At 39.0% G+C, this 26526-nt stretch overlaps 1 protein-coding gene across 2 annotated transcripts in view; it reads right to left on the bottom strand.

Annotated features, from left to right (window-relative positions):
- LOC122804724 (fibroblast activation protein alpha) overlaps positions 1-26526 on the bottom strand; it is a 1600794-nt gene that overhangs the window by 454961 nt on the left and 1119307 nt on the right. For both annotated transcript variants that reach the window (XM_044074776.1, XM_044074777.1), the window contains 2 exons: positions 1086-1190; positions 930-1000 (listed from right to left, as the gene is read on the bottom strand). In XM_044074776.1, the coding sequence (XP_043930711.1) occupies positions 930-1000; positions 1086-1190 (176 nt within the window). The remainder of the gene's footprint in view (positions 1-929; positions 1001-1085; positions 1191-26526) is intronic.

The raw sequence follows: 26526 nt of genomic DNA on the forward strand, positions 1-26526 counted from the left end.
GAAAAGTTCCAATGTATTTCAAAAACTTTTTAAGAATGATTACTTTACAATCTTCAAAAATAATATAAAAACATCTACAGTTTAAATAATTATACAAAATCACACATGATGTGACAGCATTGGTTAAAAATAAATACAACTTATATGTCTGTAATTTAATATTTGGAGAAATATTAGCCAGTTTAGAGAAATTAAAGATAAGTTTGTATAATACGAAGAGGAATTGCAATGTGAGGTGAGAGATAAAACAGGGTTATGACATATTTAGATAGACAGTCGGGGAGAGAAATTGATTGAAATTAGGAAGTTTGTAAAAAAAGGTATAAGTTATGAACAGGTACTTGTTCATAATTAGGCAAATAGTTTAATCTGAGGTTGAGTAAGAACAGAGCCAAATTTTGTTTAGGAAGATTTTAATGGTTTTAAAGGACTGCAGGGACGGTACTGACCCAATGGATACAGGTAAGGATTTCCAGGACTTAGCAACATGGTATGAGTACAGATTATGCCCAGCATGAATAAAATTTATGGAAATTAATATGCAGTCCATGTTTTCCATACTTCTTCATTAAACATATTAACTTACCTGTCCATACTGATCACATGCCAATGAGTATGTGACAGCTGCAAGTATTTATACTTATATGCTCTAACCCTTGTTCCTCTTGTTATCTTTTCTCCAGAAAGTAGCTGAAAATAAAAACATACTTAAGCCTCAAAATGACATTCAAGAGATATTTATGGGATGAAAAACGTTTGAAATCAAGAAATCTAGAAAAGATTTGTCTGCAAGAATACTCTTTAGTATTCACTTGTATGTCATATTAATGATTAAAATTAAAATGCAGAGGGCATACTGTAAAGCAAAATGCAAACATTTGCAACTGTATGATGGACATTTATTAGCATTATAGCTGTTTATTACTTACAAGGAGTCATCAGTCAGCATAACAATATATATCACTTCCCATTTCCCAGTTGTGAGAGGTACTGCATTTTCCTAAAAGAAAGAAAGAACATTTCTTAGCAGTGCGTCAATCAGCTGACAAACATGTTTATTTTATACAGAACTCCTTTATACTCACCATGCTTCCGTTTATATAGTATATATGTTTATAGCCTGCCTTGTCACTAAAGATTTCATAGTAGGAAACATTATCAGATGAGAACCAAGGTACTGAAGGGAAAAACTGTATAAAAAAAAATACATATTATGATACTGTTATAATTAAACGACTATAAAATACAAACTTTTTCAGTGCTACATATTTCTGCCACAGCATTTTGCTTCTATGCCAATGAGTAAAAGCATGCATCACAATATAGTATATAACAGGAAGACTGCACCATTGATATATATTTTTTCATATTTGTTAAACGGACTACTTGGAACCATTGTTTCATGAAATGACTTGTTCAGAGCAGAGTCACACATTCACATGGATGCTGAAGAAATTAAATGCTGGACTACAGTTTGAAGCTCAGTCACAGTTCATAGCTCCTGTCTTCTTCAGTAAACTGTCAGCCAGGAAATTGTCTTAGTTTTTCCAATAGTCTTACTAGCTAGTGAATAAGACAAGATGGTCAGAGACGTAGCATAGTCCCACTAAGACACGTATTCCAGCTGAGATTTCTCCAGAAGCTGTAGTTCATTAAAAATTAAATCCATATATCCCGTATATGTAATAACCCCCCCTTAAAATATGGGTGTCTATATACAATTATGTGATCATTGATTGTATTTGCAAAATATCAAACTACAACTGATTGATCATTAATGTTCAAATTTACCTTATCAAAACAAATTAATTAAACATTCTTTTTGCAGGGAAGATTGCTGCTTTGCAGCCCCCACACCTCTGTTCGGTAGCGGATTAAGTATAACTTGGGTCCCATCTGTTTTCAGTCCATGGGCTCCCCTGCCCCCACAGTCATGACCCTCCCCACCACACACTGCCTCAACCCCCAACTTTATCACTGGGCCATATGGCCCCTACCTCATCCAGTCCCCACCACCCACATCCCAAATCCTATCCAACTTAATTTATTTTTGGAGAGTGTACCACACACAAATAATGTTCTTCTGGACTCACCTTCATTACTGTTTTTAAACGCATACTAACCTGTATGATTGGGAATCTTTGCTTTAACTCTGAGTAGTACTGAGTCTTTTCCAAGCAAGAAAATGAATTACATTATTAAACATTATATGGAAGTCCACACTTTAGAACTTTTCAAAAATTTATTAGAAATAGGAAGAAGAAAGACCCCCCCCCCCCCCCCGGCCCAGGCCATGTATAACCACTCCTACAACTGCTACTTCTAAGCAGCCTATGAGTACAAACAAATAAAAATGAAATATAATTACTTTTTTAAATCAAAACATCTCTTTTATTTTATACATGCACATTTTCTCTCAAAGCATCAAGCCTAGGGTACCCTTGAACCTACATTGCCTTCTTTTTGTTCTGCTGAAAAGTTCAGGAAATGTAGCTGATAAAAACAACAAACACTCCACCAGGTAGTCATAAACTGGTGAAGTTTTTTTGTCTTTGTTTTTTAGTAAAGCTAGTGTTGATCAGTTTGGAAACCTAACCATTACACATCCAACAGCTTTGATTTCACAGTTATAGAGAATAGCAAATCAAAGACAGCAGTTTCAATCAAGAAACTCACCTTCCAACAGTTTTTTATATCTTTTCTTGACCTGGCTGGCTCTACAATGACCCCTTACCTTCCTGACAGTTAGTGCGTTCGCGTGTGTGTGTGTGTGTGTGTGTGTGTGTGTGTGTGTGTGTGTGTGTTAGGATTATCACGTCTTTCTTTGTGCAGGACAGTCCTTTTTGGGCATTTGTGTCCTGTAAAAAGCATGAAAATAGAAAATGTTCAGAGATTTTATGACAAAATCATTTGTAATCTTTCTTTAATTGTTGCATAAAACAATGATTGTGTATCTGAAGCACCTAAATATTCTACGAAACACTCAAATACTGCAAATGAGACATTTTTTGGCAAAAGTGAAGTCTATTATTGTCATAAGCATAGCATGCCACCTCAACCCCCCCCCCCCCCAAATTAGGAGTATGTCAGATTAGGATAACATTTAATTTAAAGAACAAATAGAACAAGTGACATACTTCAACTTCCTATCAGACGTACAAAGACTAGAAGAGTAAGCAGACGATGCAGAAGGAGACACTGCCATGAACTCAACCATAGACAAGCACTGTGAGATGGCAATGCTACCTGATGTGTCACTGCACCAATGATCAAGTGTTTTCACAGACATCCTTAACAGAACACCAAAGACAAGCTTTGATAATGTGCAATGCTGATCTCTGATCGACATAGAATGTGAAAGAATTTAGTGCCAAATTGTTATTTATAAATCCATTGCACCCTTCCCCACACCCCCAAAACACACAAACATACATGCACATACAATAGTAAGCCATAGCAGAATTACTTTTACACTAATTACAGCCATACATTTCAATAACCCAGAATTTTGCAGAATGTCCCTGATATTGCTTTATATTTTTGCCCTGTCTCTCATAAAATGTTTGATTTTTCTCATAAATCATACAGGATTCTAGTCAGTCAATAATGCCAAACAACAGAGTTTTATAATTCTTATTATTCAGAAAATGTACACTGATGCAAAACCTATTGCTCTATTAACATTTTAAGTGAATTAGAGTAATATGTAAAAATTGTCCTCGATTTGGAGCTTGTGTCATCCCATTACTTTTGGTTTTGTTTCGAATTCCTGAACAAAAAAGTTGGGAGGTATAAGCCCAGCAAATAAAATACATTATAGCAATAACCAACGACTGGGTGTGGTATATCGAAGATTCACCCATGGTTTGTGTGGTTTAATCATGAGGGTGAACCCCGAGTGATTAAACAAAGCCAATGTAAATCTTTAGTAATCCACACCCAGGAGTTGATTATTGCTATTATACAATGACATTATTTAAGAAAAAGAGTGCTTACTTTTCTAAAGTAATCTTTTTGTATAATGGTGCCATGATGTTCCTTCCTCATTTTTCCCTGAGTCTGCCCTTTGATGATGCACTGCATTCCCAGCCTTACGCAGTACATCACTGCTTTAGCAAACAAGCAACAGAGAAAAGACGATCTCCATTTGCTATTTTTTTAAAGAAAAAAAACTGTAACCTCCTGACAGTTTAGAGGTGCAAGACAGATGGGAAAATAAAAGTAAAATCAGGTATGTTTTAATTTGCGCAACATACCTGATTTCCTTGTATTTTCTGTGGTGTTGTACATACCTCTCTATTTTTTATTTGAAAAAATGTGAATACATGTGCGTTGTCTGAAGGAAAGAAAGCCTGAAACTGAAATGTCTGTCATTATTTAGTGACTTTGTTCCTCAGTGATTTGTAGAAAAAAAATTATGAGAAACAAGTCACCAAATAATGAAACACTTTTTAGTTTCAGAGTCTTTCATTCAGAATAATGCTTGTCCTAGAGAGAACAATTAAAAAAAAAGTCTGGCCACTCAATGATACTTCAGCGGCCAGACTTCTGCTGTTGGTATACGCTTGATTTACAAAGGGCACACTGGATGGACTGACCAATCAGTGTGCTCATTTTTGAATGTTAATGGCCAGTCATTGTATAATGTGCAATAATACTTATGCCACTTCAGATAAGTGACTTTTGTTTAGCAGTTATCAAACAACATCAGAGTTAAGTCACTTTTATCCACAGGTGGTCTCTGTACCACACCCTTATTTGTGACTGTAACAGAACTTGTTGCAGAGTCAGATTTGTATCCCAAAGGCTACCTCATCTAGGGAATAAACTTCATATCTTCATAAAACAAAGCCCAACCCTTACTCTCCTCAAAAATAATTTGGATAAATGGATGGGAAACTGTAAATTCCTATGAGTTTATGTAATACGTATACTGGTTCTACTCCCAATATTTTGCTAAACTTTAGAATAGTATCTGCACACAAATAAAACTCTTCAACAAACTCAGTAGTTTTAATACACTGTTTAAACAACATCTTAACCAAACTGGGTCCTGCACATGCTCATCGCAAGGTTAAGACTTTGGATTTACCATGTGATACGCTGCAAATACTCTCCTTAAACAGAATGCTCTCAACCTCTCACTGGAACGACAAAACAATTTTATACATGACTGCTGCCTATACAATGGAAGTCTGTATGGTTGTCTGCATATGTTACTTGGCAGAGGTTTTACACCGGATGCCCTTCCTAATGTAACCCTCCCCATTTATCCGGGCTTGGGACTGGCAGAAAGAAATGAATAAGGGTGATGTGCAGAGCTGCAGTAACTACAGAGTGACAAAACTGATCAGTCACAGCATGAAGTTATGGGAAAGAGTAGTGGAAGCTAGGTTAAGAAGGGAGGTGATGATTAGTGATCAGCAGTATGGTTTCATGCTGGGAAAGAGCATTACAGATGCAATGTTTGCTCTGAGAGTGCTGATGGAGAAGTACAGAGAAGGTCAGAAGGAGTTGCATTGTGTCTTTGTGAACTTGGAGAAAGCATATGATAGGGTGACTAGAGAGGAGTTGTGGTATTGTATGAGGAAGTTAGGAGTGGCAGAGAAGTATGTAAGTGTGATACAGGATATGTACGAGGGTAGTGTGACAGTGGTGAAGTCTGCAGTGTGAGTGACAGATGCATTTAAGGTGGAGGTGGGATTACATCAATGATCAGCTCTGAGCCCTTTCTTATTTGCAATGTTGATGGACAGGTTGACAGACGGCTTCACGCAGGAGGCCCCATGGACTATGATGTTTGCAGATGACATTGTGATCTGTAGTGAGAGTAGAGACCATGTTGAGGAGACCCTGGAGAGGTTTGGATATGCTCTAGAGATGAGAGGAATGAAGGTCAGCAGGACTAAGATAGAATATATGTGTGTGAATGAGAGGGAGGATAGAGGAATGGTGAAGATGCAGGGAGCAGAGTTGATGAAGGTGGATGAGTTTAAGTACTTGGGATTAACAGTTCAGAGTAATGGCGAGTGTGGAAGAGAGTACAAGCAGGGTGGAGTGGATGGAGAAGAGTGTCAGGAGTGATTTGTGACAGATGAGTACCAGTAAAATTGAAAGGGAAGGTCTACAAGAGGGTAGTGAGACCAGCGATATTGTATGGGTTGGAGACAGTGGCATTGACAAAAAGGCAGGAATCAGAGCTGGAAGTGGCAGAGTTAAAGATGTTAAGATTTGCACTGGGTGTGACAAGGATAGACAGGATTAGGAATCAGTATGTTAGAGGGTCAGCTCAGGTTGAACGGTTTGGAGACAAGTCAGAGAGGTGAGATTGCGTTGGTTTGGACATGTGCTGAGGAGGGATGCTGGATATATTGGGAAAAGGATGCTAAGGATGGAGCTGCCAGGTAAGAGGAAAAGAGGAAGGCCTAAGATAAGGTTTATGGATGTGGTGAGAGAGGACATGGAGGCGGTTGGTATGACAGAGCAAGATGCAGAGGAGAGGAAGAAATGGAAACAGGTGATCACCTGTGGCGACCCCTAATGGGAACAGCCAAAAGAGAAGAAGAAGAACTGCTGCCTATACAATCTACTAAGCTGCACATGGGCTTTTGCTTTAGTAACTTCCACCTCTGTTAAATGATAGAAGTCTAAATCTCAAAATGCACTCACTTGAGGCACTCCTTAAAATGGAGAACATTGATATCTGTGCAGTGACTGAGACCTGGTTCAAGGCTCCAGAGAGCACCCCTGCACTACCAGGCTATAACTCATGCCACACTTTTCGACCATGTAACCTGGACCAAAACACCAAAGGTGGAGGTGTGTCCATATTCATTAAGGATATCCACACCTCCAGGCTAGTTGCTCAGCACAATGCATCCGAGGTTATCCAAGTGCAACTAACTCTGGGCAAAACAGCAATCAAAATTGTAGCTTGTTACAGATCCCCCACCATGCACCAGGATTCCCACTCCTCTTTTCTTGATGTACTGGAAAATATTAGGGTTCAACCAAACACCCTACTAAATGGGCGACTTCAACTACCCCACCATTAACTGGGAAAACTACTCGTGTACCAACTCCTTAGCTCCACGCTTTCTGGAATTCACAAACTCCAGTGCCCTGGATCAACTTATCCACACCCCCACCAGGGGCAACAATATCCTAGACCTAGTCATTACCAACATGAGTGACCGGTGTTCCACACCTGAAGTCAACTCCTCATTGGTCCTATCCGACCATAAGCTAATCACCCTTGATATCCACATCCCACCCCCACCCCCCATTAAAGAAACCACAGTATAAAACTTCTCCAAAGCCAACTTCATGCTTCTTAAGACAGAAGTGGTAAACTTCATGACACCCATGCAGATGAATAATACAGTTACAACTGCTGAATCCTACACAAATGTACTCTATAAGCACTTACACAAGTGCATGGCTCATGCTATCCCAAACAGAATCAAGATGCCATCCTCCAAAAAAAGGAAGCCAATCTGGTGGTCCCCTGCCATAAACAAACTGTACAACAGAAGGAAGAAACTGTTGCAAAAGAGAGTAAAATCCCATGAGTGGAGGAGCTCCCTGGTCAGCCTCAGTAAAAAGCTGAGATCCCTTATAAGATCCTCCAAAGCTAGCTATGAAAATAAAATCGCCACTAATTCCAAGGACAACCACAAAGCATTCTATAGCTATGTCAAGAATCTCGATGGCAACACCCTGATCTGCTCTGAGTTGCAGCACAAAGGCACGAAAATTACAGAACCAACTTATATTGCCAACATCCTGGCAGATAGGTTCATTGCTAACTTTACCCCCCTCTAACTCCCTAAAGGGCTGATATCTATACAGGAAGAATGCAGAGTTCCTGTAATCACAGCTACGTAGGTAAAAGCTGCACTCTCTAAAGCCAAAAACACAGCATCCATGGGACCGGACAACATCCCAGGCTGCGTTTTACATGAACTACAGAATGAACTGGCTCCCCACTTAAGCACCATGTTCAATAATAGCCTCACCCACCAAATGGCACACAGCAACAGTTATCCCACTCTACAAAGGGGGAGCCACCACTGATCCTGGGAACTATCAACCTATTAGCCTGACGAGCCTGGTCTGCAAGGACATGGAACGTATCATCATGGAACTCATAAACAAAGACATTGGTAACCTCCAAACTCTGGATCCCACCCAGTTCAGGTTTGTGAAAGGCAGATCATGCCTCCTGAACCTGATTTACTCCTTTGAGGCAGTCACCAAAGCCGTGGATGAGGGTAAGGTGGTTCACACAGCCTATCTTGACCTCGCCAAGGCTTTCGACACCATCCCCCATTCTGGAATTATAGCTAAACTCACTAAACTAGGTATAAATCCCTACATCAGAAGATGGGTTGCCAACTGGCTCACTGACAGAACCCACACTGTAAAAGTTGCAGACTCCAAATCTGACCTCAAAGCAGTAACACGTGGAGTACCACAGGGTTCCGTCCTGGGACCTCTCTTGTTTGGTATCTACTTCTCTGAAGTACAGGCTAACACAGAAGACCTCTGGCTAGCGAAGTTCGCAGATGACTGCAAACTAGGAGCCATATTCAAGTCCCCAAATGATGTGGACATCCTACAGAAGGGCTTCTCTGAGACAGATGCCTGGTGTCAGAGCCATGGCCTCAAGCTCAATGCCAAAAAGTGCAGTGTCATCCCCTTTGGTAAAAACTCTGTACCCATGAGCTACCACATAGGCAGCAATCTACTTAACACCAAATGTGTGATAAGAGACCTTGGGACCCAGGTGGAGTAGTCTCTCCTTTGATAGTCACATCGCCACAGTAGTCAGGAAGTCCTTCTACATGGCACACCTCATCATAAAAGGGTTCTCATCCAGGAAAAAAGAGTTCATTGTTCCCCTCTACATGACATTCATTAGACGCATTACAGAGTACAACGCCCCTTTTGGAATGTACCTCACAAGACATCTGCAGCAGCTGGAAAGGCCACAGACGTACCTCACAAAGAGGATTACTGGCCTCAAAAAAATGCCCTAGACTGACCGTCTCAAAAAACTCCAGCTTTATTCCGTAGCATATCGCCTACTCTGAGCTGATCTCTGCCTAACATATAAAGCTATGTCAAACCCAGAGCTGTTGGACATGCTACACCTATAGAAATCCCAATCCCTCTGAGCTACACACTCTAGGGACCTAAATATTGTCACCACAATAAACAGTACATGCTGGAGGGATAGATTTCTGTCCCAGAGACTTCCCATACTGTGGAACAGGCTACCTATCTATGTCAAGCAAAGTTCATTAGCATTCTTCAAGAAAAATCTTGATGAGTGGATGGGAAATAGTTATTTTCCTGTGCCACTGTCGAGCAGAGACACAGAAGTGATCCCCAGGGTATATTTCCTTTCTTGGGTGACATAAGCCAGGGAACCTTGTTGGCTAGACTTACATAGGCCCTTGGGCCGATAGCCTAGTACCTACCTATGAACCTAATCTACCAAAACCATTCTTGCCAGCAGATACCCACTACCCTCACTCCTATATGGAGCTCCAGTCCTTACTAACATACTCATTTCATTAAAACCAAATTTGAAACCTGCTATAAAAAAAATACCGAAGTGTAGCCAAGTTGCCAGTCTGATAGCAGCAGAAATCCATAGCGCTGCTTAGATTTTAATATCCTGACAGGAAATATACTTTAATTTTTAGAAAAATCTAACAAAGTATATTAAACGATAGATTAACATAAACTCTTTATTATTTTCTAGAAATTAATACATAGTCAAGAACATTTTTTAATTATTCCTGTCAAGAAGTTTTCTTCTGGAGATCTCAACATGAGCAACTCAAAAAAACCACACCAGGAGAGTGAGGTGAAGAAAGAACTACATCTTACAATAACAAACATCCAAGAACTGTCACTAAAAACATGAGCAACGTGAAGAACCCACACCAGGAGAGTGCAGTGAAGAAAGAACTACATCTTATAATAACAAACATCCAAGAACTGTCACTAAAAACATGAGCAACGTGAAGAACCCACACCAGGAGAGTGAGGTGAAGAAAGAACTACATCTTATAATAACAAACATCCAAGAACTGTCACTAAAAACATGAGCAACGTGAAGAACCCACACCAGGAGAGTGCAGTGAAGAAAGAACTACATCTTATAATAACAAACATCCAAGAACTGTCACTAAAAACATGAAGGAGAGTGCAGTGAAGAAAGAACTACATCTTATAATAAACATCCAAGAACTGCCACTAAAAACATGAGCAACGTGAAGAACCCACACCAGGAGAGTGCAGTGAAGAAAGAACTACATCTTATAATAACAAACATCCAAGAACTGTCACTAAAACATGAGCAACGTGAAGAACCCACACCAGGAGAGTGCAGTGAAGAAAGAACTACATCTTATAATAACAAACATCCAAGAACTGTCACTAAAAACATGAGCAACGTGAAGAACCCGCACCAGGAGAGTGCAGTGAAGAAAGAACTACATCTTATAATAACAAACATCCAAGAACTGTCACTAAAAACATGAGCAACGTGAAGAACCCGCACCAGGAGAGTGCAGTGAAGAAAGAACTACATCTTATAACAACAAACATCCAAGAACTGTCACTAAAACATGAGCAACATGAAGAACCCACACCAGGAGAGTGCAGTGAAGAAAGAACTACATCTTATAATAACAAACATCCAAGAACTGTCACTAAAAACATGAGCAACGTGAAGAACCCACACCAGGAGAGTGAGGTGAAGAAAGAACTACACCTTACAATAACAAACATCCAAGAACTGTCACTAAAAACATGAGCAACGTGAAGAACCCACACCAGGAGAGTGAGGTGAAGAAAGAACTACATCTTATAATAACAAACATCCAAGAACTGTCACTAAAAACATGAGCAACGTGAAGAACCCACAGCAGGAGAGTGCAGTGAAGAAAGAACTACATCTTATAATAACAAACATCCAAGAACTGTCACTAAAAACATGAGCAACGTGAAGAACCCACACCAGGAGAGTGCAGTGAAGAAAGAACTACATCTTATAATAACAAACATCCAAGAACTGTCACTAAAAACATGAGCAACGTGAAGAACCCACACCAGGAGAGTGCAGTGAAGAAAGAAATACATCTTATAATAACAAACATCCAAGAACTGTCACTAAAGCATGAGCAACGTGAAGAACCCACACCAGGAGAGTGCAGTGAAGAAAGAACTACATCTTATAATAACAAACATCCAAGAACTGTCACTAAAAACATGAGCAACGTGAAGAACCACCAGGAGAGTGCAGTGAAGAAAGAACTACATCTTATAATAACAAACATCCAAGAACTGTCACTAAAAACATGAGCAACGTGAAGAACCCACACCAGGAGAGTGAGGTGAAGAAAGAACTACATCTTATAATAACAAACATCCAAGAACTGTCACTAAAGCATGAGCAACGTGAAGAACCCACACCAGGAGAGTGCAGCGAACAAAGAACTACATCTTATAATAACAAACATCCAAGAACTGTCACTAAAAATGGACAAATTCAAAAACAAAATGGATATTATCAAACAAGAATGCAGTAAACAACTTTTAAATGGAATAGTAAAAAAAAATCTGAACAGATTCTTGGCTTGGAGGAAACAGTAACCGACTAGATACTAGAGTGACAGAATGAATTTCTTCTGAAACAAAACACCAGGCTAATTGAAAAAAACTGGAAGACCTTGAAAGTAGATCAAGGAGGAATAACATAAGAATATATGGAATTCCTGAGAAAGAAGATGGTGCTAACTTGATTCAGTTCTTCAATAAGTGGTTTTCAGCAGCACTAAACTTGCTTGAATCCCTCTCTTTTGGAATTGAGAGGGCTCATCGATCCCTGGAAATTCCAGCCTTATCTCTGAGTTCATCTAATCCCAGGTCTATAACAGTTAGATTTCTTTCCTCACAAGACAAGGACTTAGTGCTGAAATCAGCTTGGACTAATTCCCCTATTAACATGAGTGAAAAAGTATTTGTTTGGGCAATGACTACACCTGTACAGCCATATCCAGAAGAAAGGAGTGTGTTCCTCTAATTAAGTCCTTGAAAAAAGCCAAGATTAAAGCTCAAATTCTTTTTCCTGCAAGAATAAAAATCACCTTGCCAGAAGGAGTGAAGATCTTTTATTCCCTACAAGATGCAGAAGAACCTATCCAAAAGAAGAAAATACTGATGGACAGAGAAGAAATGGAAAGATCATCCCAGAGTTTGAAGAGACAGGCAACAACAAAAAATGAATGGTCTGTGAAGGAAGGAGCAAACAAAACTAATAAACTAAATGACAGATGAATAAATTTCTTCTAATTCTAAATGCTTTGTTTTATGAATCATAATATATCTGATTTTGGAAAATCTCTATACTGTAAGGTAATGTGAATCATATTCATTATTAACTTTCTCTTTTCCTTTCTATATCTACTTCTTCTAATTACATATAGTACTAAGTATTTAAATAACATTTTCTTTCGCTCTTTGTCTTCTTTCTTCCTAATCCTTTTTGTTGCTAATGTTCCTTTTCTCTCTTTTCCCCACTATAAGTACTTTACATACGTTTCCCTTTAAAATAACTACAAACGATATATGTCTTCTAATTCTTCAGTAACAGTATAATTTGACTTAATACCAAAGTGCATTTTTTCTAGTGGGTCAGTGGTGGGGTAACAATATGTTTCTGATTAGTGTTTCTAACTAGATGTATTAGACTCTCTGTTTAGACACATATGAACATTAATACAGTACATTAATGGTGTTTTATAGATAGCTAAATATAAGTGTTTTATATATATATATATATATATATATATATATATATATATATATATATTAGGTTCTTTTTTTCTTTCTGGTCTGGTTAACTGGTGGGTAAATGATTGACATTTTATAAAATGTTTTCTGATTTGAGGCAGCTGTTGTTACTTCTAAATAGTTGTTTTATATGAAAAGGTTAATTTTTTCATGATGTTGATGTTTTGTGAGGAAACTGGGGGTCTGTTTGACTTTTCTCATTGTGGAGATTCATGACAAGCACTGACAAGGCAGCTTGAGTGTTTTTTTTGTTTTTTTTTTTGTTCCTGTAAACTCTAAAAGCTTCAACATTTGATTTCCCACCAAAAAGGCTTTTTTCCTCACTAGAGACAACACAACCTCTGCTGTGCATGAGACTATTTAGATACTTTTTAACAAGTTTATGAAGCTGCAGCTTGAGGAAACAACAGTGATGACATCACTTGACCTTTTGAACTTGTTAAATGGCTGTATTTAGAATTCTTTTCTCTTGAAATTCTGTTATCCTTCACTTAGATACTTTAAATGGTAAATAATTAGTTCTGATAAAAGTGTTTAACTCCTTTGAAAATACCTATGTTCTTTTATAGATGCATACACTCTGCAGATTCAGTGACACTTTAATAACTAAATGACATCAACTGAACTAGGACCTGCATTAGAAAACTCATTATGCATATTAACATCAGACTTATGTTACATAACTAAACCTTTAGTAACTAAACAGAGGGTTGTGAGCCATTTTTTTGTAATTGTAATAAGTGTTACATTTTATATATATATATATATATATATATATATATATATATATATATATATATTCAACAGATCCTTACATGAAAAATGTTGGATAGATGACTGACAAAATGGTTAAAACATCTGATGTTTCTTGAAATGTCTTGGAAATATTAACAATCTTCTTAACCTTCAGCTTTTAATGTTTATACATACTTTGATCTGATGTATATTTCTGACATATCTACTTATCAGAGGTGCTATTATTATATGTGACATATTCATATAGCTTCAGTTATATTGGACAGTCTCATTTTAATGTATATTTCATGGACTCAAGATTTCTTTAGTTGCTTTCCTAATGCTTTTCTTTTTTTTGTTTTTATACTATATTCTAAGCAGAGATGGAAAATTTGTGTCTTTTGGTGTTGGAAAGGTAGTGGATGTATGGTTTAGTTAAGTTTTTAACTAAACCAGAAACTTTATGTTTCATGTATTTGTTTGTAAATAGTTTTGGGTTTTGGAAAGTAGTGCTTACATGTTGATAAGTAAGTTTTCAGTAGATTTCAAGTCAACATGGAAGAAAGGTCTATCAGTAAGTAACAACATACACGTTATAGTCAATGGCTTCTAAATGTTTATCATTAAATATTAAGGGTTTGAACAATAATGTCAAAGACTTGGTTTGCTTAAATATATCAAAATGCATAAAGCCCAGATCAGATCATCTTTTTACAGGAAACCCATCTATTAAAAAAAGACCTACAAAAATGCTCATTTAATGGCTATACCATTCTGGCTGAGTCATGTTTTAAGACTAAGAGAAGGGGCACTCTTATTCTATGGAAAAATACCTATACTATGTCAAGAATTATAGATACAATTTCAGATAAAGATGGGATGCTAAGCATGGTTATTTTGGAAATCAATTATACTTTGATTAATACATACTGGATACCAGGATTAAGTACTAAATATGTTGGCAGATATCTGGACCTGATTACTTTAAATGCAAAAGGGGAAATTATAGCAAGAGGTGATTTTAACTGCCTATTATCAGGTAAAACGAAGTTATGTACCTACCATAATGTTCCATGTTAGTTGTCTTCATCTCGCCTTCGTTCTTGCTTGTTGGGATCGGAGCTAACCCTTGGCTCTGACTCGGCCATCTTCTGTAGCTCGAGAGCTGTTTACTGGCTCGAGGCTACCCCTTATCCCATGATGCCTAGCGCTAGCTACCCAGATCTCATTTGTAATAGCTAACCCCAGACATATCAAGAATAATCTGACCAAACTAACAGGTTGGGCATATTTGTTATACTCTTTAAATCAGTAGACGAAGCAAACCAGAAAATACTCAGCTGGTGAAATCTAAATTCCTCTCGGTCCAATAGGACAGGGGGATGGAGGGGGGACGCAAGAAAGAAGGCGAGATGAAGACAACTAACATGGAACGTTATGGTAGGTACATAACTTCTTTATGTTAAGTTGTCTCTCTCGCCTTCGTTTCTTGCTTGTTGGGACAGCGTCCCTAGCACCTATGATCCTGGGTGGCTCATTGGAACAGACTCTTCAGAACAGTGGAACCAAAGTTAGCTCTATTCCTGGAGGTCATATCTAACTTGTAATGATAAATAAAGGTATGAGGAGTTGCCCATGTGGCTGCGGCATAAATAGAGTCCATGGGTAATCTAGATTGGAAGGCTACAGAAGTATCTAAAGCCCTAGTAGAATGTCCTTTCGGTTTGGCAGCCAATTCTTTGTTTCTTAGTTGATAAATGAAGGTGATAATGTGAGACAACCACCTAGACAGGGTCACTTTGGAAACTGGGAGACCTTGTTTACCCCTAGCATAAGAGAGGAAGAGTTGATCCGACTTCCTTATATCCTTAGTTCTGTGCTGGTAAAAATGCAATTGTCTATGCACGTCCAAAAGGTGTAACTTGTATTCTGCCTTGTTGGTGTAGTTAGGGAAGAACACTGGAAGGTCTATGGATTGGTTTAGATTATTTTCTGAGCACACTTTAGGAAGGAAGGATGGATTAGTTCTCAGTGCTACCCTATCCTTGTGAAAAACTAAGTATGGAGAATGAACGCTTAGTGCTTGAAGTTCCGATACACGTTTGGCTGAAGTAATAGCTACCAGAAAAATAATTTTCCAAGATAGAAACTTAAGGGAGCATGAAGCTGCAGGTTCAAAAGGGGGCATAATCAAGGAGGTTAATACCAAATTAAGGTCCCAAGGAGGAGGGGGATCTCTCACTGGGGGCCTAAGGAGAGTAGCCCCTCTAAACAAGGATTTACACAGCTTATAAGACATGATATTTAGATTAGCAAAGCCAACATGATAGTTAGAAATGGCTGCTAGTTGAACCCTGATTGTGGCAGAAGTGGACCCAGAGTGAAAAAGCTCAGTTAGGAATTCTAAGATCTCGTGAACTGGGGCTGAAAAGGGATCTATGTTCCTAGCCTCTGCCCAATAAGAGAAGCATTTCCATTTACTAGCATACGTTTTCCTAGTAGCTGATTTGTGAGAGGATACAATAATATCACGCACAGCTGGGGAAATGTTGGGAAGCCTGGCTAGGGTTGGAATTGGATCAACCAAGCTGTGAGCTGGAGAGTCTGGAGGGATCGATGCAGCCCTCCTGATTGATGGATCAGCAGTTCTAGAATAAGATCCAGGATCCAGGGCTGCTCGAGGAGATAATGGTGCAGGAATGGAAACCAAATCTGTCGAAGCCAGTAAGGAGCAATGAGGATCATTTTGCAACCCAACAAAGTCACTTTCTGTATGAGTTTGGGTATATGAGGAAAGGGTGGGAAGGCATAAAGAAGTCCCTGAGGCCAATCGTGGACTAGAGCATCTCTGGGAGGATGACCGGGAAGCGGTAGAAGGGAGAAATAGTTGCTGCATTTGGTGTTGAAGGAGGTTGCAAACAGATTGCAGCAAGGCTGTCCCCATTTGCGGAAGATGAGATCTGCAACTACCTGATTCAGAGACCACTCGTGAGGCATGAGAATAGCTCTGCTGAGCCTGTCCGCTATGATGTTGGATTTCCCAGGGATGTGCGTTGCAATCAGAAATCGTTGGGAGGAAATCGCCCACTGCCAGAGTCTGAGTGCTTCTCGACATAGGGGGTAGGACCTGGTTCCATCCTGTTTGTTGATGTACCACACTACTGACATGTTGTCAATTTGAATTGCAATTGTCCCAGGAGGGAGTGAGCTCTGAAGTGTTTGCAACGCTAGAAGCACGGCTCTCATCTCCAAGACATTTATGTGCAGATGGTGCTCGTGAGGTTGCCATGTGCCTTGGACTGTCCAGCCCTGATAATGCCCCCCACCCCATCAGTGAGGCGTCCATGGTCACAGTAGCAATTGGAGGGGGTTGGATGAATGGTCTGCCCAGAGACACTAGCGGGGAGACCATTCACCAGCAAAGGTGTGTGTTGCAAGTTTCTGTATTTATAATCATGTGGGACATGGGGAGTTGTTGAAAGGACCACTGTGTGAATAGAAGCCACTGCAGGACTCTCATGTGAAAGCGGGCTAGAGGTATCAGAATAATTGCTGCGGCCATGGAACCCAGAGTTTGAAGGACCAACTGGGCTTGTACCTTTTTGCATTGCATGAGGATATGAACTTGCTGCCGAATTGTGGCCACCCTGTCCGGCAGTAGTCTTGCGGACATACTTCTTGTATCTAGATCTGCTCCTATATAAGAAATAGATTGACAGGGCAACAAGGCAGATTTTTCAAAATTTATGGTAATGCCTAACTGGGCACAGATTGCGATTGTATAGTCTCTGGCTTAAAGAAGTAAGGAGCCAGTCGTCTAGATAAGGAAACACCTGGAATCCTTGATGTCTCAGGTGAGCCATGACCACTGCCATACATTTGGTGAACACCTTGGGGGCTGTGGTGAGACCAAAGGGCAGAGCTCTGAAATGATAATGACTGGCTCCCAGCCGGAAGTGAAGGAATCTCCTGGAGCGCCTGTCTATCTTGATGTGGTAGTACGCATCCTGGAGATCTACTGAGCACATCCAATTGTCCTGACCCAAAAAGGGTAGAATGGACTGAAGCATGACCATCCGAAACTTTGTTCTTTGAACAAACTTGTTTAGTCTGCTGAGATCCAAAATTGGTCTCCAGTTCCCTGTCTTTTTTGGTACCAAAAAGAACCTTGAGTAAGTTCCGGATTCGAGTTGGTCTGCCGGGACTTCTGGGTGACTCTTTTTTCTAGCAGTCTTGAAATTTCTATGACTGCTTGGGCGGAACATCTTGGGGGGGGTTGTTTGACGATAGGGGAGATTGGAAGAAGGGAATTACGTAGCCTCCGGATATGATTGATTGTACCCATTTGTCTTGCGTAATGTCTTGCCAGGCTTTTGGGTACAGTGAAAGTCTTCCCCCAACTGCCTCCAGAGGTGGGCAGTCGGGCAACCCTTCAGGGGTGCTGGAAGGGCTTGTCAGAGAACGGTTCTCTGCTGCCCTGGTTCTGCGGACCCCTTCTACCTCAAGGGCGGCGTCTGTTGTTGTTATTCCCTCCTCTGCCCCTGGAGGAAAAATCACTACATGTATCAGGCGAGGCTCCCTGGGATTTCCGAAACCACATTTTTCCACTCTTCTGTCCTTTGAGATATGGTCTGGAAGGAGTGGAAAAATGGACTCCCACAGCAGAGAGAGTCGTGCCTTCCTGTTCACACCTAGTGAGAGTGTCCTTCACCTGTGGTCCAAAGAGAAATGAACCGTCAAAGGGGGTGTTGGTGAATGATGCTCTAAAGGGCTCCGGAAAATTACACAACCGCATCCATGCATGTCTCCGAAGGGCCACGCCTGTGTCTGCGGCTCTACTCACACCATCAGCTGCATAGGAAATGAGCCTCATGGAGAAGTTAATCACTGAATTAAGGGTCGCCAGCTGAGAAGCTACTTTAGTTTGAACTCCTTCAGCTGATCGATCCTGGAGGGTATCTCCAAGCTCTTTTAAGAGATCCCTCTGAAGCCTGGTAAAATGGCATAAGTAATTCAGTGACCTCATGGAGAAGGTCGCTGAAGCAAACATTCACTTCCCATATCTGTCCATAGTCCTAGACTCCTTGTTAGGAGGATGGACAGAGGAAGAAGTCTCCGCTAATTACTTTTTAGTGGCCACTGCTACCACCATGACATCCACAGGAACACCCTTTGTAAGGAACTGTTTGTCAGGGGGTACAGTAATAAATTTGCTGGGCCTCCTCGGGGTTGGTTCCACTGTGTCTGGGGCTGACCAAGATCTTCGAGCCACCACAGACATAAGTGGATCGAAGGGGGGAGACACCCAGGAAGTGGAAGGGCGAGAACCAAATGCATCCAGGAATACGGATTTGTCCACAGTAGGGGCTAGGGCAGTCCAGTTCCCCCTCTGCCTAAGCATCTCTAGGATGTCCGAAAAGGAAACATCTTCAGAGGGGCATCTCGGAGACCCTTCCAATTCATCCAAATCCATATCCGAAGTGACAGACTCAGGGGAATCAATGTGCTTCCTCTTGCACTTCCTCTTCAAAGGGACCTCCTCTGAATGATCAGGGGAGGCCTCGGAAGAGGAGGAAACACCCAGTGGGGTGCTCTGGAGTGCTGGTTCCCCACGCTTGGGGTCTGGAGGAGGGACAGAGGTTGACGCAGGTACTACATGGGACGGAGTCAATGGGGTTGAACGTGGTGCTGACTCATGGGCCAGTACACTCCTCATGACATCAAAGGCATCCCTGCCATGATGAAAAGAAGGATCCAGCTCTGAGGATACCAGAATCCTCCTCCGCACCGATGGGGATGGCTCCGAGGCCGATGTAGGAGCTGAGCTCACCTGCGCCAAAGCTCTGAGAGGGAGAACGGGGTCAGACAAGGGTCCGATGCACCTCACCCCCTCAGAGCCGACGAAGGAGTCTCGGTGCCCAGATCCCTCAACAGAAGATAGCATCGAGGGGATCGGAGCTGATGATGGAACCAAAGGGGAAATCGTTATCGGTGCCAACGGTTCCACGATTTGAACCCCAACAAACTCTGGCTCCGAGCTCAGAGGAGTCCGAGGAGGAACATCGATTGAAGCGGACGGAGCCGACACCTGTTGAGGAGGGCTGGATAACATTTTGGCTAGTGCCTGCGATTTCAACAACCTAATGACTACTCTCTCCACGTCATGGTCCTAGAGTCTAGAAGACCGAGAGGAGTGTGAGGATTTATGACTGCGGTCACTTTGCAATAGGGTAGACCGAGGGGCCAAATGTATCGACTCTAAAGACAGGGACCTCGGTCTCTTGTGGGTCCAAGACGGCTCCAACGATACTGGTGGAGCCGACTGGGAAGCAGCCACCTCGGTTCCAGCCGGAACCGAGGTAGTTGGTAATGTTTGGACCAATGATGGCTCCGAGCTGGGAGCCGATGATTTGGTCGGTTTAGAAGATTTCACCAGCTGAGCCTTGGCTGGTGAATCCTGGGGATAAGGAGACCCCTTAAAATCAACTTATTTTTGCGCACCTGCAGAACCCCTGGGCTGAATGCGTGACATACAGAACAAGAGTCCTGCAGGTGCACTGCGCCTAAACAATAGACGCAAGAAGTGTGCCCATCTGTCAGATACATTTTCTGACAGCATGAGTCACACTTCTTGAATCCAGATACTTTGGATTCTTTAGACATCTCTACAGAAAAAAATCTTTGGCCAAAGGCCCAAACAACAAAAAACTATAAACACTATCTATAAACACTAATCTATCCCAAAAACACGAAAAACTACAGTGAAAAGTTCTCTTGGAGACTAAACTAAAAGAAAACGGTACAATAAGAAGGGAAGAACGAGGGGAGGGGAAGAACTCTCTAACTTAAACGAGTTCTTAGAGAAAATTCAATTACACTAAAAACTACAACAAGCTAGTTAATATGTTGAAAGACTAAACTATCAAAATATATCAAAATATATCCCCTAAATACCTAGAAAAGGTATTAAACTAACTTAATACAGCCTGAGCCAGTAAAAACGAACCTCGCGGCAAATGAGATCTGGGTAGCTAGCGCTAGGCATCATGGGATAAGGGGTAGCCTCGAGCCAGTAAACAGCTCTCAAGCTATAGAAGATGGCCGAGTCAGAGCCGAGGGTCGGCTCCAATCCCAACAAGCAAGAAACGAAGGCGAGCTAGACAACTTAACGTTGATACTTCTAAAAATGGCAAAATAAAACTAACATCTCAAGCCAAGAAGTTAAATGACTTTACAAACCAAATGAACCTTAAAGATATACATGGTCTAAGAGAACATTATCCCTTATTCTATACTCACTATTCATATTGGTTTGGTACACAAACAAACATAGATAAGGTCTTTGTATCAAATAATATATGCTCAAAAATAAGTGACATATCTAATGACTTGTCCACTTTCAGACCATAATGTTATAAACTTTACATTAACTACACATACAGATGAATTAAGATTTCTACAGAAAATTCCTGCTTACATAACTAAGTTAAAAGACTTTAGGGAATGGATAATGAAAGAAATATACATGTTTATGAAAACAAATGATAATGGTGAAGTGACCGATACTATACTATGGGACACATTTAAAGTTTATATATATGGTAGAATTAAATTTTGGTACTTTAAAAAAAGAAGAGAGTGGGACAAAGAACTTTTAGACTTACAAAAAAAATAGACAAGATAAAAATGGATGCAAAACCAAATAACAAAGTAGCATATAATGAAATTACTAAGTTAAATCAGAAATACTTAGATGCTCTAAATCATAAGGTAGCCATAAACCTGGAAACATTTAAATTACAATCTTATGCTGTAAATCCCAAATATTTACATAAAATAGCAGTAAGATCCAAAAAAATAAACAATCAAAATCTTATTAATGAGATTAAATATAAATGTGATGGTTCAGTTAAGAGTACATCTAACTTAATTGGCATATTAAAAGTGCTCAGAAACTACTATAAATATATAAATAATACACCACTTTTGGAGACAGATAATGTAATAAATATTTTTATTCAAGAAAATATAACTATTACAGTGTCAATGCAACAAAATAATATATTAAATAAACAAATAATACTAACAGAAGTGAAAGAGCAAATAAAAAATGTAAAAGATAATAAAGCTCCTGGACTGGATGGAATAATTCCTGAACTGTATAAGATTTTTCCTGAATATATAATAAAGAAATTGATGAGTGCCTTTACTATGGTTAATCAAAAATGTATAACACCCCCATAGTGGAAATATTCAATTATCTCCCCAATTTTTAAACAAAGTAAGGACCCCACATCTTGTGATTCATATAGGCCAATTCCATTACTATACACTGATTATAAAATTTTCATGACAATATTAGCTAATAGGATAAAGAAAATATTATCTAATCTAATACATACTGATCAGACAGGGTTTATTCTTCATAGAAAAGTGCAAGATAACATTATTAAATTATTATCATTAATAGAAATAGCATGCAAATACAAAAAACGACTATTATCAGCCTGGACATAGAAAACGCTTTTGATTCTATTATTTGGTCTTATCTACAAAGAATTCTGATTGGCTTTGAATTCTTTGATATTCACTGATAAAGGCTTAGAGCTAAAATCGGTCTGTGGGCTGTGTTTCGACTTTTGAATAAAGTCTTTTTCCTTTTCTCCAACTATGCTGGTCTGCTTGTTTGGTTTTGAATTCTCCTCAGACTTTGTCAACTTATTAATGAAAATTTATAGTGCAGCACAAGCTTATGTGAAAATCACATCATGTCTATCTACACCACTAGAAATCCTCAATGGAACTAGACAAGGTTGCTCTTTGTCACCATTATTGTTTGCTCTTTCAATGGAACCTTTAGATGCATATATCAGAAACAAGCAAAATATAAAAGGCTTTCAAATTAATAAGGGCTATTGTTCTAAGATACAATTATTTGCTGATGACATGTTGTTAACGTTGGGTGATATTGATGGTTCTTTGCATGATGTTATAAATATCTTAAGCAAGTTTGAAAGAATGTCAGGGCTTAAATTTAATCGTAATAAATCCAAAACATTAACAAAAACTTAAGTGAAAATAGCCTGTTTAATTGGAGAACAATGTATTAAAATATTTGGGTGTCAGTTTAAAGAGTACATGGAAAGAGTCTGTTAAACTAAACTACAATAATTTAATAACCATCATTAGTGAACTAATCAAAAGATGGAATAAAATGTTCTTCACAATGGAGGATAGGGTCTCTAATTAAAATGATAATTTTACCTAAAATTTTGTTTTATATACAGTCATTGATACTACCCCCTCCCACAAACGTATTTAAAAAATTAGATTCCATGCTACTTAAATTTTTATGGTTCCCCTTAAAACCTAGGAGTGCATATAAGTGGCACATTACAGCTTGGAACAGTAATGGGATAGCATTCTCTAGCTTAGATCTTTATTCCAAAATCAGTTATAATTAATGTAATATTACATTGGATCTCACCTACCTATATATCTGGCTAGAAAATAATACATGAGATTTATATAACTGATGTCAGAACTATAGAAAATCAGTTTAAGGAACATTATAGAATAAGTAGAGTTCATTGGCTTTTATGTGAATTTTGTTTATTTAATAAGAAGTTTGATCATTTTTTATTATAGCATTAATCAAATATTTAATAACTTTAAAAATATAATCATTTGTAATTACATTAAACAATTTCTATGTCTTATATTCCCTATAGCATTCTCCCCTGATTATCTAGATTCTTTCAACATCAATGTGATGCAAAAATTAAAGGAAAATAACTTGATATTCTGGCATCAGTTTATTGAAAATAAGAGTATTAAACCACTAAACTCTCTTCTATGTAGTTTTGATAATAGTCAAGACCGTTGGTTGTTTATACACTCCTTACGGCAGTTTATAGAAAACAAAATGAGAGTATCAATCAACCTAGAGACTGAATCTATAGCTAGTTTGATCCAGCTTTTTATTAGATGTCTTGAAAAGACAGATGATCAAAAATTAAGTATCTCACCTATCTATAAGATACTAAGAGAAGACGCTCTAAAGTTTGACTCAGATTTTTGGAATTACTATATAAAGATTAATGGAGAACAAATATCTGATGAATCCAAAAAACTGTTATTGAAATCTACATATGGTACCTCTTCTTCATTACATTCGAGACCATATACATGGAAATTTATGAATAGGAGTTTCTATACTCTACATAAAATAAATCTTATACTCAAAAACAGTGAAAGTAAATGTTGGAAATGTGATGAATTACTAGACACCAACTGGGTTCACATGTTCATTGAATGTGGAAATGTTGTTCAATACTGGAAAGACTTCAGATATTTTGTAAATGCTTTATGGTCTGATAACTGTCATATTTCTAACTCACTAATCCTATTCAATATTCCTATACCTAATGTAATAACTAAATCTTAGACTCAGTTACTCTGGTCAGTTCTTGCAATTGCCAAAAAAGTTATTACTTTGAACTGGAAAAATAAACAAGATTTGACGTTTAAAAAATTTATTAATTTAGCAAAAATTGTTTGCAAAAAAGAAGTGCAAACCATTTGTTATAGAACTCATAACATTACTCATAAAAAACACCATGGCAAAAATTGGAAAACCTTTTGATCAAATACTGATAACTTCTCATGGATAAAATGATTGTTTATCATGGATGAATGTAAATATTGTAAATAGTATTGTGATTGTTTTATTTTACTTGTTATATGTACATTTGCGTATGTTTATATTGAAAACAAAATAAAAATGTTTTTTGAAAAAAAATACCATTTGCAACTAGTGTTACTTACTATACCCATCATTTCACACCTTTACATTCTCTTAAATGGCTTAGATTTCCCTACCACCTCTCTTACATTCAATTAATAATTGCCCACAACATAATCCATAAGCCTGCAGCCTGCCCTCCTCTTTGCTCTGTTCGAAAAAGGAAGTTATGTACTCACCATAACATTCTATCTTTGTTGTTCACTTTCATTCTTCCTGAACTGTCAGATCCTTGGATCCGAATCAGCCGTTGCTTTAGCTCAGCCACCAAAAAACTCACAAGCTCTTCCTTTAGCCATAACAACCCCTAACATACCTCACATCTTGTTTCCTGATTGACATAAAGTAGGAAGTGCTACTATGAAATTCTAAGAAAAGAATCCATATCTGGAGCTCAACATGAAGGATAGTGGTGTCCTTATAAACTCTTGTTCTTCCAGAAATCAACTGTAAAAAAGGTTGAGGGCTGGTGGGTGGGTATTTGAGGAAGAATGAAAATGGAAAACACAGATGGAACATTATGGTGAGTACGTAGGTTCTTTATCTGATGTTGTCAATTTGCATTCTATCCTCAGGTGTTGGGGCAGATTTCCCAGCTACCTACATTCCTGGGTGGACTCTAAGGAAGGATATTCCTGACCAGAATTAAGCCAAAAGTTACTCTTCCCCTCAATCTCAGATCTAGTTTGTAATGAGCAATAAAGGTATGAGGATTTGCCCAAGTTGCTGCTGCACAGATATCATCCATGGAAGCTATAGATAGAAATACTGAAGAAGTAGCCATGGACATAGCTGAGTGGGATCTTAAAGGTTTTTGTAAGGATAGACCCCAACTTCTTGTAAACAAATAATATGCAATCCATCAGCCATCTGGCTAAAGTTACCTTTGCAACTGATTTGCCCAAATTAGAATCTGCAAGGGAACACAAATAATTTATTTGCCTTTCTAACCTCTTTTGATATACGTAAGTAAAAATGTAATTGTCTGTGAACATCCAATAAATGCAACTTATATTCACCTTTGTTTGCAAATATAGGAAGGAAATCTGGCAGATGAATGGACTGATTGATATCTGATTCTGACACAATCTTAGGAGGGAAAGAAAGGTTGGCATGTAATGTGACTCTATTCCTATGAATAATCAAGTAGGGAAGGTTTAGAGGGCAATGCTTAAAGTTTCAAAATTCTTCTAGCAGAGGTAATAGACACTACAAAGATAGTTTTCCAGGTCAGGAATTTAAGATCACATTTTGCTGCTGGTTCAAAATGGGAATGAATTAAGGTCTGCAGTACCAAATTTAAATTACATGGTGGAGTAGGGTCTTTATAGGGAAGTCTCAGTAGGAGAGTGCCTCTCAAAAAGGCCTGACAAAGCTTTGATGAAGCCAAGGAAGAATTCTCAAATCCAGTATGAAAGAGAGATTCCTGCTAGCTGAACTCTAACCATTGAAGAGCTAGCTCCTTTATTAAAAACTGTTGCCAAAAATTTAAGGACACTGTACAGAGGTAAATATGTTTCTGTTTTGCCCAAAACACAAACCTTTTCCATTTACTTCTGTAAAGTTTTCTTGTGGAAAACTTATAGGAAGATAAAAGCTCATGTTAGACAGTGGAAAAGAGCATCAGTTGTCTGGCAATTAAAAGAATTGGAGAAAACGCACTGTTAGTTTGAAGCTTGAGATATACAGAAGAGTTATGTCTGTCGAGTGAGACAGGAGGTCTGGAAATGGATCAAGAATCCAAGGTGGACAAAGTAAATGAGGCCAAAGGAAGGAAAACAAATCTGCCAAGGCCAGTAAGGTGCAATGAGGATAATTTTGCTCTTCCACTGGGCAGCTTTCCGCAGAAATGTGGGAGTTGGGGGACATGCATAGAGAAACCAGGGGGACAATCATGGAGCAGAGCATCCCCCGATGATCCCCCTGGTGGGGGGATCAGGGCAAAGAAGCTGCTGCACTTGTTGTTTAGGGAAGATGCAAAAAGATTGCAGCAACGTAGGCTCCAATGACAGAAAATTATTTCTGCCACTTCTGTGTTAAGAGACCCCTTGTGAGGTAGAAGAATGGACCTGCTAAGTTTGTCCGCTATCACACTGGATTTCCCCAGAATGTGCATT

The sequence above is a fragment of the Protopterus annectens genome, chromosome 6.part0 (genome assembly GCF_019279795.1).
Source record: "Protopterus annectens isolate FY-2018-M chromosome 6.part0, PAN1.0, whole genome shotgun sequence".
In the NCBI taxonomy this organism is placed as follows: Eukaryota; Metazoa; Chordata; order Ceratodontiformes; family Protopteridae; genus Protopterus; species Protopterus annectens.